This window comes from Fusarium oxysporum, chromosome 3, assembly GCF_000149955.1.
Source record: "Fusarium oxysporum f. sp. lycopersici 4287 chromosome 3, whole genome shotgun sequence".
Classification (NCBI taxonomy): Eukaryota; Fungi; Ascomycota; class Sordariomycetes; order Hypocreales; family Nectriaceae; genus Fusarium; species Fusarium oxysporum.
In genome coordinates this window covers 3218592-3232872 of record NC_030988.1, presented here as the reverse complement: position 1 = coordinate 3232872, position 14281 = coordinate 3218592, and the positions used below count along the sequence as shown (strand labels likewise).

Sequence of the window (14281 nt, the reverse complement as noted above, 5' to 3'; positions counted from 1 at the left end):
TAATATGGCCTTGGCAGCGGAGTCGGTGCACTTTGGGATCGTATTGGATGTCATATCGGCGTAGGAGGCCTGTGGGATGTTAGGGCCGCCAGTCAGGAGAAATAGTGAGTTGTACTGACCAAGCGAAAGGGATCTCATCATGGTGTCGTTATTGCCAGCGTTGTCCATCACGAAATATCCAAGCTTGGAAGCAAAGCCCCATTCGTCAACCACCTTCAAAATGGCCACAGCGAGATGAGAACCGTCGTGCTCACTATCGATGTCTTTCAACGCCAAAACATGGTGTTCCAGCTGACCGTCTTCCGTGACATAGTGTGCGACTACGCCTAAGATGGCCAAAGAATTGGGAGAAGTCCAAAGGTCGCAGCTGATGTGAATTCTTGACTTTGCCGACTGTATGCGCTGCTTGACCCTCTCTTTCTGGCATTCATACTGGCGCATAATCCATGTCTTGACGGTATCATGCGTATCCGGAAGCCAAGTCTCGATATCGTTATTAATGTAGGCCAAGAGTGCTCGGAACTCTGGGCATTCCACGAGCCGAAATGGGAGAGAGCAGGCCGTGATAAACCTCACGTATAACGCCTCGAGCTGGTCGGGTTCGATCGAGTCTCCGGGTTGATCGTTGAGCCGACGACGTTTGTGGGGATTTTCCTCTGCCACAGCACGAGCTCGTTCGAGAATCGTTCGTATCGTTGTAACTTTCGTTGTTCGCGGGGCTCCTTTTGGCAGGCCGTGACCGCCAGGAGGAGGGTCCATGAGATGTTTTGCAGGAGCTGCAGAACCCCCTGAAGAGGCATAGGTTTTGTCGCAATGTTTGCAGCGCCACTCTTCCTTTCCAGTCCGCTGATTGTAGTATCTCGTCTCTACCTCCTCGTCTGGCATATGAGAGAAGACCCATGATTTTCAAAAAAAAAAAAAAAAAAAAAAAAAAAAAAAAAAAAAAAAAAAAAAAAAAAAAAAAGAAAAAAAGAAAAAAAGAAATGGGGGTAGCAGAGGCGAAGATGGCCCAACCCAACATGGTCTGCACTCCCTCACGCGTTTCTTTCATGCGTGATCGCGTGTTAGGTCTAATTGTCAACAAAGAAGTGCGTGGAAGTGAACGATGGCCAATAAAATGCCAGCTATCCCCGCATCTTATATAGGGTAAGGCCGAGTTCTGCAGCTTTCACGGGGCTAATTCACCCAAGAATTGACAGCCCAATATAGATAATATATTGCCAATATGGACATCCTCATATTATATTGTCACAATATCGTAGACTTCATATCATATTATCACAATATCAGAAAAGGCATATTATATGGTATGTATTGCAATATACTACTTTATTGCCATATTATTCGCAACACTGCTGTGAAACACGATAGTCAGTCAGAGGATCATGATCAAAGACAACCAAACTCACAGGTACAGAACATGTTGAGCTCAAATGCGGGGCAGCGCTGGGCCTTTTACTTGAACAAATTCGATGGAACAAAGGTGAAGGTTAAGCTACCAGCCCAGACGTGAGGAGATGGCAAATATCAGTCGTGGAGTGGCAAGATTGCATGTCCTACCAGCGTGGTCCAATCTCATTACACACACGTGGTACAAATGCGGAGCACAGTTGCTCCGTACCTGGGATGATTCTGAAAATCTGGGGAAACAACTGCACTCCAACATCGACTGAGTTTAAGGGGGGACAGCTGCTAGCCTGAACAGGAGCGGCATAAGAGCATCCGTGGCTGGATTGGGACTAGGCAGCTGCTTATAGCCTCGGTTACGATCTGCATCATGGGCTCTCTCCACTTACCCGAGAGCAGTAAGTTGTACATGCAGTGCAAATTCCGATCTTTTCGACAATGAGTTTTCCTGGTCAGATCATATATCAAGATTGAAAGCGCGCTACACTATTGAAACAAAAAGGCCGGTTACCAGAATCCCCAGAAATTCTTACGTCCAAGACATCTCATCAATCCTCAAGCTACAGACACGATTGGCCAAATGAAGCAAAAAGTGATAGTATGGATGACTTTCAGCTCGGCCTTTGGTCTCAGAAATAAAGACAAAGATCAGAGCAACTTGGATGCGATCCCATATAGTAGAAAATACTATATGTCTTCCAACCAATTTCCTTCCTGGCAACAGGCCAAGAAAATTGGTTCAGTAGGCCGACAGCGTTGACAGCAAGGTTGGAAAAGGCCATTCCCTTGGCGCGCATCTCGAAAGAAAGAACTTCAACAGGGTGAAGAGTCTGGAGGGGCATAATATCAAACGAGAAGATGGCTCCAAAGATGAAAACCATTGATAAAGCGGCTTTGGATACTGTAGCGTTGGAGTAGACTGCCTTTCCATCCCCATCAGTACCCACATAGGACTTGGCGAATTCGGACGAGGCAATGGTCATTCCCGGCCAGACAACGGTACGTGCAGAGAAGGAGAACAAGAGAAGAGGACTATGTCCGATCTTGTCGACGAGGCAAGCGTCGAGAATGGCCCAGATGAATTGTTGGTAACAGTTGAGCAGTGTGATGTTGGCCTGCTCGATCGTTCCAGTGTAACCAGCCGTCTCGAGGTCTGCATCGAGAAAGTAGGAAAGCACGGCATTGCCTACCAATTGACTGAGAATTGAGATGGCCAAGTTGCACGAAAGACGGTAGACAGCAGGCCTATCGCGAAAGAGAGCGTGGTACAAGAGATATAAAGAGAATTTCTTTTATATCACTTATATTTTTCTTTGAAAAACTATAAATCTTCTTTTTAATATCTTTATATCGTTGACATATATATTTACCGCAGTAGTATTTCCTCAACAGGTTTATCTAAGTCCATAGCCTCGCCAAACATTAACCCATCGACATAACACCAGCTAACAAGAGTCCATGTCTGCACTAAAGGAGATCTCATCTCTTCATCAGCTGTTAATGGGTCAGGCCGCAGTAAAAGCGGTATTCGACAGCCCGGAACTATGAACACAACATCTCCTTCCATGCTAGGTTCTGGTCCAATACCAAAGAAACCTCGGCTGGTGGCGAATGCCTTCATTGTGTCTATACGGGGCCTGATTATGCGGTGGTACATATTGGACTCAATTTTCTGAAGATCTTTTTGTCGCGAGCTCGACTGTACCTACTGGAGCCACTCATCAAAATGCCGACGGTGTTCATCCCATCCTGGCATACCGACTCTCAGTGGGTTGTCGTCGATATCGAGACCCATAATCAGAGACTCAGCTAATCCGTCCATCCACGCTTCCCTGGAAAGGTCGCCTGTTAATCGTGATCTAAGGGCCAACACAGAGTTAATTGCTGCTCGCTGCTGCTCTACAATGCAAGAAGCGAACGGAGGGCAGATAACGTCTATTTTGTCGATGAGCTTGACTTGAAGTCGAAGCCGACGTGGAGATTCAGTATCGATCTTTGGTGATGTGTTCAAGCGTCCGCCTGCATCCCAGCCTGCGCTATTACAAAGAACAAGTGGCTCATCGTAGGCATGGCATCGAAGATCTGGGGCCCAAGTCGGTATGCTGGAATGTTGCCGCATATATCCCATCCAGGAAAGGGTTAGAAGATCAAGGGAGTCTCCATTACAAAGGAGTGCTTCGGCTGTTTCCACGAAGACTTGCTCTTCAGTGATTCTGTAATTCGCTTTCGGTACTGGTCGGCTATCTGCAATACCGTGAAAAGCAAAGACTTTGTCACAGGTCCTTGTGGCCTGGCAATGATATGCCGCCTGAAGAAGAGTCTCGTAGCATACTCCACTTTCACCCTCATGAACCTTCTTCTGGTATTCTTCTCGTATACTAAGCATCCTGGTCACACACCAGAACCCAAGGATGGCTGGATGATCGTACGAATAGCGGCCCAAGCCAATAAATGAGTTCCAAATAGCAGAAACACCATCTGAAAAGCGGCCTAGACTTACGCAGTCCTCACCACAAACCACCTGGATGTTCCTCCCGGAAGCAATTTCCTGAATAACCCACACCCTTTGGAACCACGGGCGTTGGAGGAGAAGAAGCATGTTCTCCAGGCCAAACTGATCACTTTCCTGCCGATAGGTTCCTGAGACCTTGCGGTATAAGCTCTGGAATTTATCATAATAAGAGCTTAATCTGACCAAAGGTTCTGGTCTAGTCTCGAAGTCCTTTTCTTCTCGTTTCATGAAACGGAATGCATTTTTAGCAATATTATCACTGTTGCCCAGCCAAACCAAGACTTCCGTAGAGCGAGAGTAAATCTTTCCCATGAGGGGAACCTGGAATTCCTTCTCTGTTGTGTCTTCCTGGTTGATGCAAATGGCATCGATCCATACAGTGAACTTTGAGGATTTCTTCTTTAAAGAGTTGAAAAGATCGAGCAGCGTCTGGCTAAGAGGGAGGGAGTCGCCATTTTGGAACTTAATCCTCGCTATGTCTGTTGAATTGTCCCAGCAGTAGGAAATAGCGGTGTATTCTGGGGGGTTTTCTAGAGGCACGACCCTGAAGTTGCAGATAGGTTCAGAATGCTCTCCGTTTAGGCTGACGTCCAAAATCCGGAAAGAATTCCTTAAGAGAGGGGGGTACGTAATATTCATATTGATTTAGATTATAAAGGCAGAGCCATAAGGATATAGCCAGAAATTGAAAGAGCGGGAAAGGGTTTGTGGGGCAAAAGCGAAGGTAGTCTTAGCCTATTTTGGAACTCTGAGAGTGGAGTGTCTAAATATGATAGTGCTAACTGTTGGCGTAAGTTGTTCTGTGGGGCATGGCGTGAGTAGGCCTGAAACGGCGACGGACGAGCTTGTTCCGCGGCTCACAAATGCCCACGTCCCGGATCGAAATTCGGAAACTACAATCACGTGCCAAAAGTCTGGAATCACCCTGATCCTACCCCGCTTTCAACACAGCGTAATAGAACAAACATCAACACCAGCGAGAACGAAATTTTTGAAAACAACAGCTATTTACAGCGCCGCAACACCGTCCGGACAGGTTAATTGGATAGCCCAGTGTCGGCCGCATTGCCCAGTGCGACTCAGACATCATGGCGACCCCGTGGCCCCAGGACGAAATTTGGCCCACTGATTACCGAGAGCACGCCACAAATTTGAGCAAATATCTTCAAAAGGCACTGTCAGCCATCGACAATGGAGATGGTCTGCCTGTCGCATCCCGTGGAGTTCGAGTTGCACTTATTGGAGCACGTGGCGCTGTATTATGCCTTCAGTGTCTTCTCGGATCTTCTCGGTCAGTGGGTTTACCCTCGACTTGACTATACACGGCTGTTCGGTATTGCTCTCTTCACAGCCGTTTCTTTGTAGCGCAACACATCAACAGCCTCAAAAATGATCTCAACGAAACAAACACCCAAGCTCAACAAACCATGGAAGAAGTCCAGCGCAGTTCGGAGATTACGACAGACGCAAAAGCGGCTGCAAAGGAGGCCACAGAGATCGGTAAAGCAACGATGAAAATGATCAGAGACATGAAGCTCGTAAGCCAGCAGAACCAAGCCAACGCCATGCCTACCTACGCCAACGTGCTGGCGAGGGGAGGGCTAGCGGCAAGCATGCATAACCCACAGAACCAGAAAGCGTCACCTGTTCAGACCCTGCGTGAGATTATTATCAACATCAGAGACCCTGTCACTATAGCCAACATCAGAATGATGAGCCCACGCAGCCTGAAGTCACATGTAGACCTCGCAATTGAGCAGAGCAGCAACGAACACATAGAGAACATCAAGGTAGTATCCTCCAATCAGCTTAAGAGCGGTGACCTGAGCATCAAGACGGCCACTACAGCGGACATGGTGGCGCTTAGACAGTTTGCAGAAGACTGGGAACAAAGGATCGGAAACGGCGCCACAGTACGCATTCCGACGTACGGTGTCTTAGTGCATGGCGTACGCACTAGTTCGATGAACATGGACAATTTTGAACTCATCAGAGATGGGATACTTCAGGATAACAACCCCTTTATACCAAATGCAGAGATCAAGTACATAGGCTGGCTGACGAGATCTTCGTCTACCAAATCAGCATCTTCGGTCGTGGTTGAGTTCACGAGACCAGAAGACGCAAATAAAGTCATCGATGAGGGCCTCATCTGGCAAGGCGAGGTGTTCCAATGCGAGCTCTATGACAGACAGTGCCGTGTGAGACAATGCTCCAGTGTCACAAATACGGCCACATAGGAACCCAGTGCAAAGCAACAATAACATGCGGCTACTGCGCGCAAGATCATGCCACCAAGGATTGCCCAACCAAGAGCGACAGGGACGCCCCGCGAAAATGCGCGGCCTGCAACGGCCCACACGAAGCCTGGAACAACCGATGCCCTACCAGGAAACAGGAGGAGAACAAGGCCAAAGCAGCCTCTAAATCGAGACCCAGGTACCACTTAGAACTAGAAAGCTTTGTCGCTAGGACCACGACCGGAATTAGAACAAGGGATCGGCAAAATGAATCAAGCCCGATCGCCAGGACAGGACGACCCACCTTGGAACCAGGCCGGCCACGGGACGCCAACTCGTCCCGGAGTAGATCGCCGACGAAGAAACAACAGAAGAGAGCGAATTGCAGCAACAACCAGGTAACACCCGATGATCCCAGAAACGAGATCGTCGTGAACATAGGGAGCCAGCGACCTAGACGAACATTAGCTCCTTCCAGGAGAGTATTGGAAACACTAGACGCCAACAGACAGATCACACATCACAGCCAACATATGGAGGTTGACGATCAAGAATGCTAATAGGAAACACTCTTACAATACTACAGTACAACGTTAGAAAATCAAAGGACACAGTCATGGCCACGCTCTTGCGAGATCCCAATATAGGGCGATACGACATCCTCGCCATCCAGGAGCCATGGAAGAACCCATTTGACACGACAACTCACCATCCAGCCAAAGACCAGTTTCACCTATGCTACCCAGACAAGGATCAAAACTTCCCAGCTAGGGTCTGCTTTTTTATCAATAAGAGGCTCGATCACTCCAGGTGGCACTTTAGAGAGGTAAGCAGAGATCTCTGCTCGTTGAACCTAGTACTCGGAACAGAAGAAGAGCAACAGAGTGTGATACACAACGTCTATAACCCAACAAAAACTGTAACCGAGAGAGGAAGCACGCTTTCACTCCTGGAGCTGGTCATAGAACGATCGTCCCATCATGAACAAATCATTGTTGGCGGCTTCAACCTCCACCACGAGCTACCGGTATGGGGAGGTGATCGGGTCCAGCGAGCAGACCCTGATGCCGCTGAGCTCACCACAATCATGGAAGGCTACTGTCTCACGAGCAACCTTGCTCCAGGAACTATCACATATGAAGAGCGTGACGGAAGAACGACCATAGACTTTTGCCTCACGACGGTAGGCCTTGTGGATAGACTGATTTAGTGCGAAATTGAAACAGACATGGACCATGACTCTGACCACCTACCTATCACCACCTCATTAGACCTAAACACTGTCAAAATGATAGCTAAGCCCCAGCGAAATTGGAAAGCGTTAGACGAAAAGACATTCACTCGCGTGCTGCAACGGGAGCTTCCGCCGCAACGAAGATCAAGAAAGACAGGTTTGGACAGACATGTGGAAGAAGTAATGGCAGCCATAACGGCAGCTGTCGATGAAGCAGTACCGAAGACGGCTCCGTCACCGACATCGAAGCCAGGGTGGAACGAAGAATGCGCTGCAGCCTTGGCAGAATCAAAACGGCTCCGTCGGCGACACAGCCTGTATCGTACCGAAGAGACATGGGAAGCATACTGTGCGGCGCGAAATGGCAAAGGTAGAGTTATCAAGAAAGCACTTAAACAGAAGCACCAGGAGAAGGTAGAAGAAGCTGCCCAATCCCCGGCAACCCTCTGGCGGTTAGCAAAATGGGCCCGAAACAGACACAGTCAAACACCGAACGTGACACCCGCGCTAGTCGACCCAGCTACAAAGCAGCAAGCAATAACCCCTAGCGAAAAAGCAGACCTTCTCAGAAAGACCTTCTTTCCGGTGCCACCTGACACTGATATCGAAGACATAGAGAATGCCAACTACCCTGCTCCCACAGCCATGCCACCGATAACAACGAGGGAAATAGAGGAGGCCATTGAGGAGGCAGCCCCGCTCAAGGCTCCAGGACCGGACGGCATCACGAACAAAGCACTCCAAATCGCCTCTCCCTGGATCAAGCACTATCTCACCAAGATCTTCAATCAGTCCCTCACCCTTGGCTACTATGCGGAACACTTTCGACAATCGACAACGGTGGTCCTCAGGAAGCCAGGGAAAGACAATTATACGGTACCAAAGGCCTACAGTCCGATCGCTCTATTAAATACTACAGGAAAGATCATGGAAGCGGTCATAGCAAAGAGGCTGAGTTATCTCGCCGAGGCTCATAACCTGCTGCCTGATACCCACATGGGTGGAAGAAAGCTGCGATCCGCTGAGCACGCCCTCCACCTTATCATCGACAAGATATATGACGCCTGGAACACCGGGTCAGGCAAAGTGGCAAGTCTACTGCTTCTGGATGTATCAGGGGCGTTTGACAACATTTCACATGCACGCCTACTACACAATCTGCGGAAGAGAAAGATAGATGAAAGAACAGTGAAGTGGATCGGAAGCTTCCTGTGCCCAAGATCCACAACGCTATCAATCGATGGCTTCACATCTGAACCCTACAAATTAGAGACAGGAGAGCCACAAGGATCGAATCTGTCACCGATCCTCTACCTCTTCTACAACGCAGATCTAATCGAAAAGTGCGGAGAATTAGACGACACGGCCACAACCGGCTTTATAGATGATGTGGCTATACTTACCTGGGCAGACTCCACGAAAGAGACATGCAAGAAACTCCAAGAGGCACTCCATATCGCAGAGCAGTGGGCGGCCACTCATGCGTCTATCTTCGCGCCAGACAAATTCCAGCTTACTCACTTCACACGGACGAGAACAAGAATAGACGTCGAGGAGCCTCTGCAAACAAGATGGGGCACGATCGAACCAAAGAAAACATGCAAATACCTGGGTCTCATCATGGACTCCACCCTCACCTGGAAACAGCACATAGATGAAATACAACGCAAGGTCACCAAGACAGTCAACGCCCTTAGCAGCCTCGGTGGTTCGACTTGGGGAGTGACAATGAAAGAGATGAGGAAGATATACAAAGGAGTGGCTGTGCCGCAGATGATGTACGCCTGTTCTGCCTGGTCGAATGCAAACTGGAGAACCAGGGACAAGCCATACACAGAGCGAACATTGAGCAAGCTTCAAAGCCTACAGGCCAGAGCTTCTAGGGTGATTAGTGGAGCGTACAAAGCAGCATCGATACCTGCCCTTGACGTGGAAACATACCTTCTACCAGTCGAACAGCAGATCTTCAAGCATAACGTCGACACTCTGGGAAGAGTCGGCCCAGCTGAACGCCAACATACAGAAGAGGAGGCGAGAAGAAACAAGAAGAAAAGCCCGAGACGAGCTATTGAACAAGCCATAAGAGACCGCCAAGGGCCGGATATCCGGAGACAAGAGCACATCGTGCCTTACATTGTACCTCCATGGTGGCAGGGGCCACAGATGTTCATCGAAACAAACACAGAGGAGGCGCAAATCAAACACGAACAGATCATACAAGACGAGCCGGACGCCATACACATCTACACAGACGGTAGCGGCATCGGTGGTCATATCGGTGCTGCCGCAGTCTGCACCACCACCCAAGAAACAAAGAGTGCTTACATGGGAGACGACACGACTTCCACCGTCTACGCCGGTGAACTCCAAGGCATCAGCCTGGCCCTCCAGATCGCACAGGAAGACAGGTCCAGAGGCAACAGTAGAAGCAAGGTCTTGATTTACACCAACAACCAGGCCGCCATCCGATCGACCGCAAAGCCCAAGGGTAAGTCGGGGGCATACCTGCTCAGAAGCATCGCAAAACAGATCGACGAACTCCAATTACAAGGTCTAAACACCGAGATCAGATGGGTCCCAGCGCACATTGGGATCCAAGGTAACGAAGAAGCGGATCGAGCGGCAAAGGAAGCAACAGGTTGGAGAGAAGGCGACCTCACGGGACCAAAAGCAGCAGAACCGCAGCAGCTATACCCACTCCGATCGACCATGAAGACATGGTCTCACAAAGAGACTACCACGTCGTGGGAAAGAGGCTGGATATCCGAAACACGCGGCCGAGCATCTTTCAGGCACACGCCCAAACCCTCACGCAAGGTCTTGGACTTGCATGACGGGCTCAGCAAGAAGCACAGCGCGCTGCTCACGCAGCTGCGGACGGAGAAGATAGGACTTAAGGATTTCCTCTATAATCGAAAGGTACCAGGCATCTCCAGCAACAGATGCCCCTATAGATCGGATCGACAAACGGTAGCGCACGTCCTCCTGCGCTGTCGCCAGCACCGCCAACTCCGGGACCAGGAACTAGGACGACTCCGAGGACGCAACAATCTCCGGAAGTTACTGAGCGAGCGCAAAGCAGCCGCCAAGGCAATCAAGTTCATCGAACTGACTCAGATCCTTGGGCAATTTCAGGATCGAGACCTTAACAGACAAAGCTGAGCACTGGGGGGGAGACTGTAGGTACATAGCCGCGAAAGAGAGGGCCTCACAGCCCGACAGAGCCTAGAATCACGGACGCGTTGGTAGAAAACCACTATGTACATGGGCCGGCAAGCAAATGTAAATAGTAGTTAGAGAGCGAAAAGCGGGAATTTTGGGAACAGCTGGTCATCGTTGTTCACGATGGCGAAGTGGGGCACCACGGATCAACACTGATCCGCGATGCTTCGGCTGTTCGCCGGACCCCGTTATCCGGGCATAGTCGTTTAGACGACTACAACCGCGTAGGATAATCAAATCTAAATCAAATCATATCCCCCACCTGCTTTGAGAGCGTCTCATCACCAAAACAAAACTATGGACCTCAGACGAGATTTCCAGTTTGACCCCTTCTCAGAGGAGGGCCAAAATTTCGACAGTCAAGATGGTTCTCTGCCTGATATTGACTGGTCTAATCCCGTTGAATTCCTTACCGCCATGGGAGGTCCAATGCCCGAACTTCCCTCTCCGGCCAAGGTTCGGCGACAGGCTGGAGAATACTCGGCCAAGGTCTTTGCAAGCCACCATCTCCTAAAGCAAATTCTGGAGAGGCATGAGGCCACGATTCAGAAAAGGTGGACCAAGAAGACTCGGCAGCAGAGACTTCAAATTCTCCTCAAAGCTTGGCCGGCAATGCCTGCCTCTCATCGTCCTGATTTCGAGGCCTTTCGCAGAGAATCAAAGGAAGAACGAGAGAGAGGCTCGAAGTATAAAGGCCACTACATGTGGCCCTACATCAACCAGGAGGACTTATCACAGCCTAAGCTTATGCTCTTGCTGCTGAATGCCAGAGGCCGTTGTCCGCCTCCGGCCTTTGCGGCGGCCGATAACGACGCAATGCATCTAGGCAAAGTGACAAAGGCACTGGTTCCTATCTTTCTTAACCTTCACACGATGGTATTGCATGGCGCCACCACGGCTGAGGGATATGGAAAGCTTCTTGATTGGGATTCGCACCCAGATGCTTTTGACTGGATGCACACACGCAAACAATTTCTCCCTGGGGAGGGCCTCCTTATTCTCGAGGCACAGGCTCGCTTGATGCCCTTTCTCGTTGATTTTTGTCACGAAGTCCTCCACGAGATCTCCGCCGATGCCATCGCCAGTAGCGCGTATAGCATCCAGCCCGAGCCATTTCTGAAGACGGACAGCGACGCTTCCGGCTTCACATCATTGGCAGCAATGGCTGCGGAAGCGCCTTACAGACTACCGGCAAGACTTGATCTCGAACGACTCACGTCTCTTCTCGAAGCCGAGATGTCAGCAGCAGAAGATCACGTGTGGGCACTTCGTGAGGATCCTGCCTACTTTGCTGACCAGTTCCGCGAGATCAAAGATCACCGACAAGAAATGCTGCCTGATACCAAGGGACTTCCGCATCCTGCAACTCACAGGCTGCGGGAGAATACTCTCTGGGCCCGGGTAACCTTTGGTATGCTTTTAGATGCTTATGCGAATCTCGAGTCCCTCACCGAGCTTCATCGGCAAGTCCAAAACCTGAGCATGCTACAGCAGAAGTTTCACAAGGAAATACTGCCCACCAAGGACTTGCCGAAGGAGTACTTTGTTTCTCTGCTCCGCTTCAAGTACTTCTTGGAGCAAACGGCAAAGGGGCCCTTGGACAAGCTCAAAGTAGCTGCCACAGCCTCTCCACCGATGCGGAAATTCTTCGTCCGTGAGCCGCCTGTTGATCCTGACTCGACAAAGATATTCGTAAGGAGTTGCCCGGGGTTCAAGATGGAAAAGGTAGAACAACAGTTGATTTGGTTGTTGCAAACACTATGGGAAGATGATTACGCCCTCTTTCTCGTTCGCGTGCCTAACGTCGTCGATGAGTTGGAGCGACTGCTACAGGCGGAACCTAAGGCGGACGCCCTCATATCGGCCCACGTGGCCAAGATGATCGGTGACCTAGCCATTGTCACACAGAGTCTCAAGCAACTCGAGCTCTATCAGCCATGGGCCCAACAGTTCGAGATGGCTTCGGCTGACCATGTGGAAGATTTCAAAGAGGAGTACACCGCGCTACAGAAACCTATGGCACAGCTTCACGCTGCATTTTTACAAAAGGGCCTGGACTACGCCGCTAGACTTGCGGAGCCGTCAGGTGGCAAATTTACCTACCCATATAGCAAACGTCGGACAAAGGAGACGGTAGACGCTTTGCGACAGGCCGAGTCGAATTTGGATATGTTCTGGGCCAAGGTTGACGACGTAACAAAAGCTAGAGTCACGGATTTTGAAGATACAGCTCTTTATCGCCTTCTTTCTCAACCGCGCATCTTGAGAAGGACCGCAGAATGGGTTGAACCTACCAAAACAAACGAAAAAGCTGAGCCCGCCCTGGACCAAGATCTTTGGGCCCTCAACCGCCCACTTCAAATCTGTTCCTGGACCAACCTGCACAAACACCTCAGAGATTCAATGCTCATGGCGTTCAGTCGAAGATCAAGATCAAGACCAAGGGTGACCCCTCTGAGACGTCCAACAACAACGATAACGTGGCACCATCTGATGCCACAAAACCCAAGGTTCTCGACTCTCAGCCAACATTCTCCGTCGATGCTCGAGCATTGAAGGTGTTCCGCACTTTGTTCTTCAATCCCGAGGTAACATCGACGCCTGGCTCCATTCCATGGAACGACTTTCTCCATGCAATGGCCTCTACAGGTTTCCAGATTGAGAAGCTCTATGGCTCTGTCTGGCAGTTTTCCCCTACTATTTTGGACATTGAGCGAGGGATTCACTTCCATGAGCCCCATCCAAAAGGCAAGATTCCTTTCGAAGTCGCTCGACGGCATGGACGAAGATTGACACGGGCTTATGGCTGGTTCGGGGGCATGTTTATGCTCAAGGAGAAGCAATAAAGGCCACTCATCGTATATGTGGCCCTGGCAAGGAGTGTTAATCTCAGCTGGTCCTTCCTACAGATCTGACTGGAGATTTTCATACATGGATGAGTTTCGGTTCAGCCAAGTTCTGTACCATTGGATCCAGTACCTTTTACATTGTTACGTTGTGGCGCCTGTCCGTAGCACAATGAATCTACTCTTTGTGAATTTCTTGCTCTCCATTATTTGTTGGAAAAACTGGGCCCTTCTCTTCAGGGTTCAGACTGTTAGTCTGAAAGTCCTAGATTTAGAGTTCAAAGTCATAGATGGAATCATCTAGACTAACTCACCGCCACCCCACACACCCCCCGTCCCCGCACACTTCAACACCATCAACGCGTCATCAACACAGGATACTTCATTTTATTCTATATCATCAAATAAAATCCGTTTTTTCTTAATTTCAATGGCAATAGAATCGCAGCTATCAGATTATGAAAAGAAGATATTATTGGCCATTGAGGACGTAGAAATCATTGGTTTGCGGCCCTCGGCAGTAAAACACTCAGTCAAGCTCTCGACATTGCATGATCGATGCGCCGGAGGCCAGGATATCCGCACAGCACATCAGAAAGATCAGTCGCTTACTGTAGAGCAGGAAGATGACCTAGTCAACTATATTATCGACCGAGAGCGCGCTATTCAGCCTCTCATGAAGAAGGATATCCATGACTTCGCACAGGCGTTATCATCAGTCAACGGGCAAGTCTCTTATGTCGGCAAGAACTGGGTTGACAGATTCTTTACCCGCCATTCAAGTATAGAATTAAAGCCATCGAGAGTCATAGAATCCGTA

General features: G+C 49.6%; 4 protein-coding genes across 4 annotated transcripts; 2 read left to right on the top strand and 2 right to left on the bottom strand.

The window, feature by feature from the left end:
* Window positions 1-2036: 2036 nt before the first annotated feature.
* Window positions 2037-3028, bottom strand: FOXG_06660 (uncharacterized protein; the record flags this gene model as incomplete). The annotated part of the gene is made up of 2 exons (XM_018385340.1): window positions 2037-2652; window positions 2778-3028. 2 exons carry the CDS (start codon window positions 3026-3028, stop codon window positions 2037-2039), a joined length of 867 nt encoding a protein of 288 aa, XP_018242645.1.
* Window positions 3029-3112: 84 nt separating this feature from the next.
* Window positions 3113-4558, bottom strand: FOXG_06659 (uncharacterized protein; the record flags this gene model as incomplete). Its single annotated transcript, XM_018385339.1, has 1 exon — window positions 3113-4558. One exon carries the CDS (start codon window positions 4556-4558, stop codon window positions 3113-3115), a length of 1446 nt encoding a protein of 481 aa, XP_018242644.1.
* Window positions 4559-5007: 449 nt separating this feature from the next.
* FOXG_06658 (uncharacterized protein) lies at window positions 5008-6159 on the top strand (the record flags this gene model as incomplete). Its single annotated transcript, XM_018385338.1, has 2 exons — window positions 5008-5210; window positions 5301-6159. 2 exons carry the CDS (start codon window positions 5008-5010, stop codon window positions 6157-6159), a joined length of 1062 nt encoding a protein of 353 aa, XP_018242643.1.
* Window positions 6160-10912: 4753 nt separating this feature from the next.
* On the top strand, window positions 10913-13461 carry FOXG_06657 (uncharacterized protein; the record flags this gene model as incomplete). Its single annotated transcript, XM_018385337.1, has 2 exons — window positions 10913-12898; window positions 13012-13461. 2 exons carry the CDS (start codon window positions 10913-10915, stop codon window positions 13459-13461), a joined length of 2436 nt encoding a protein of 811 aa, XP_018242642.1.
* Window positions 13462-14281: the final 820 nt, after the last annotated feature.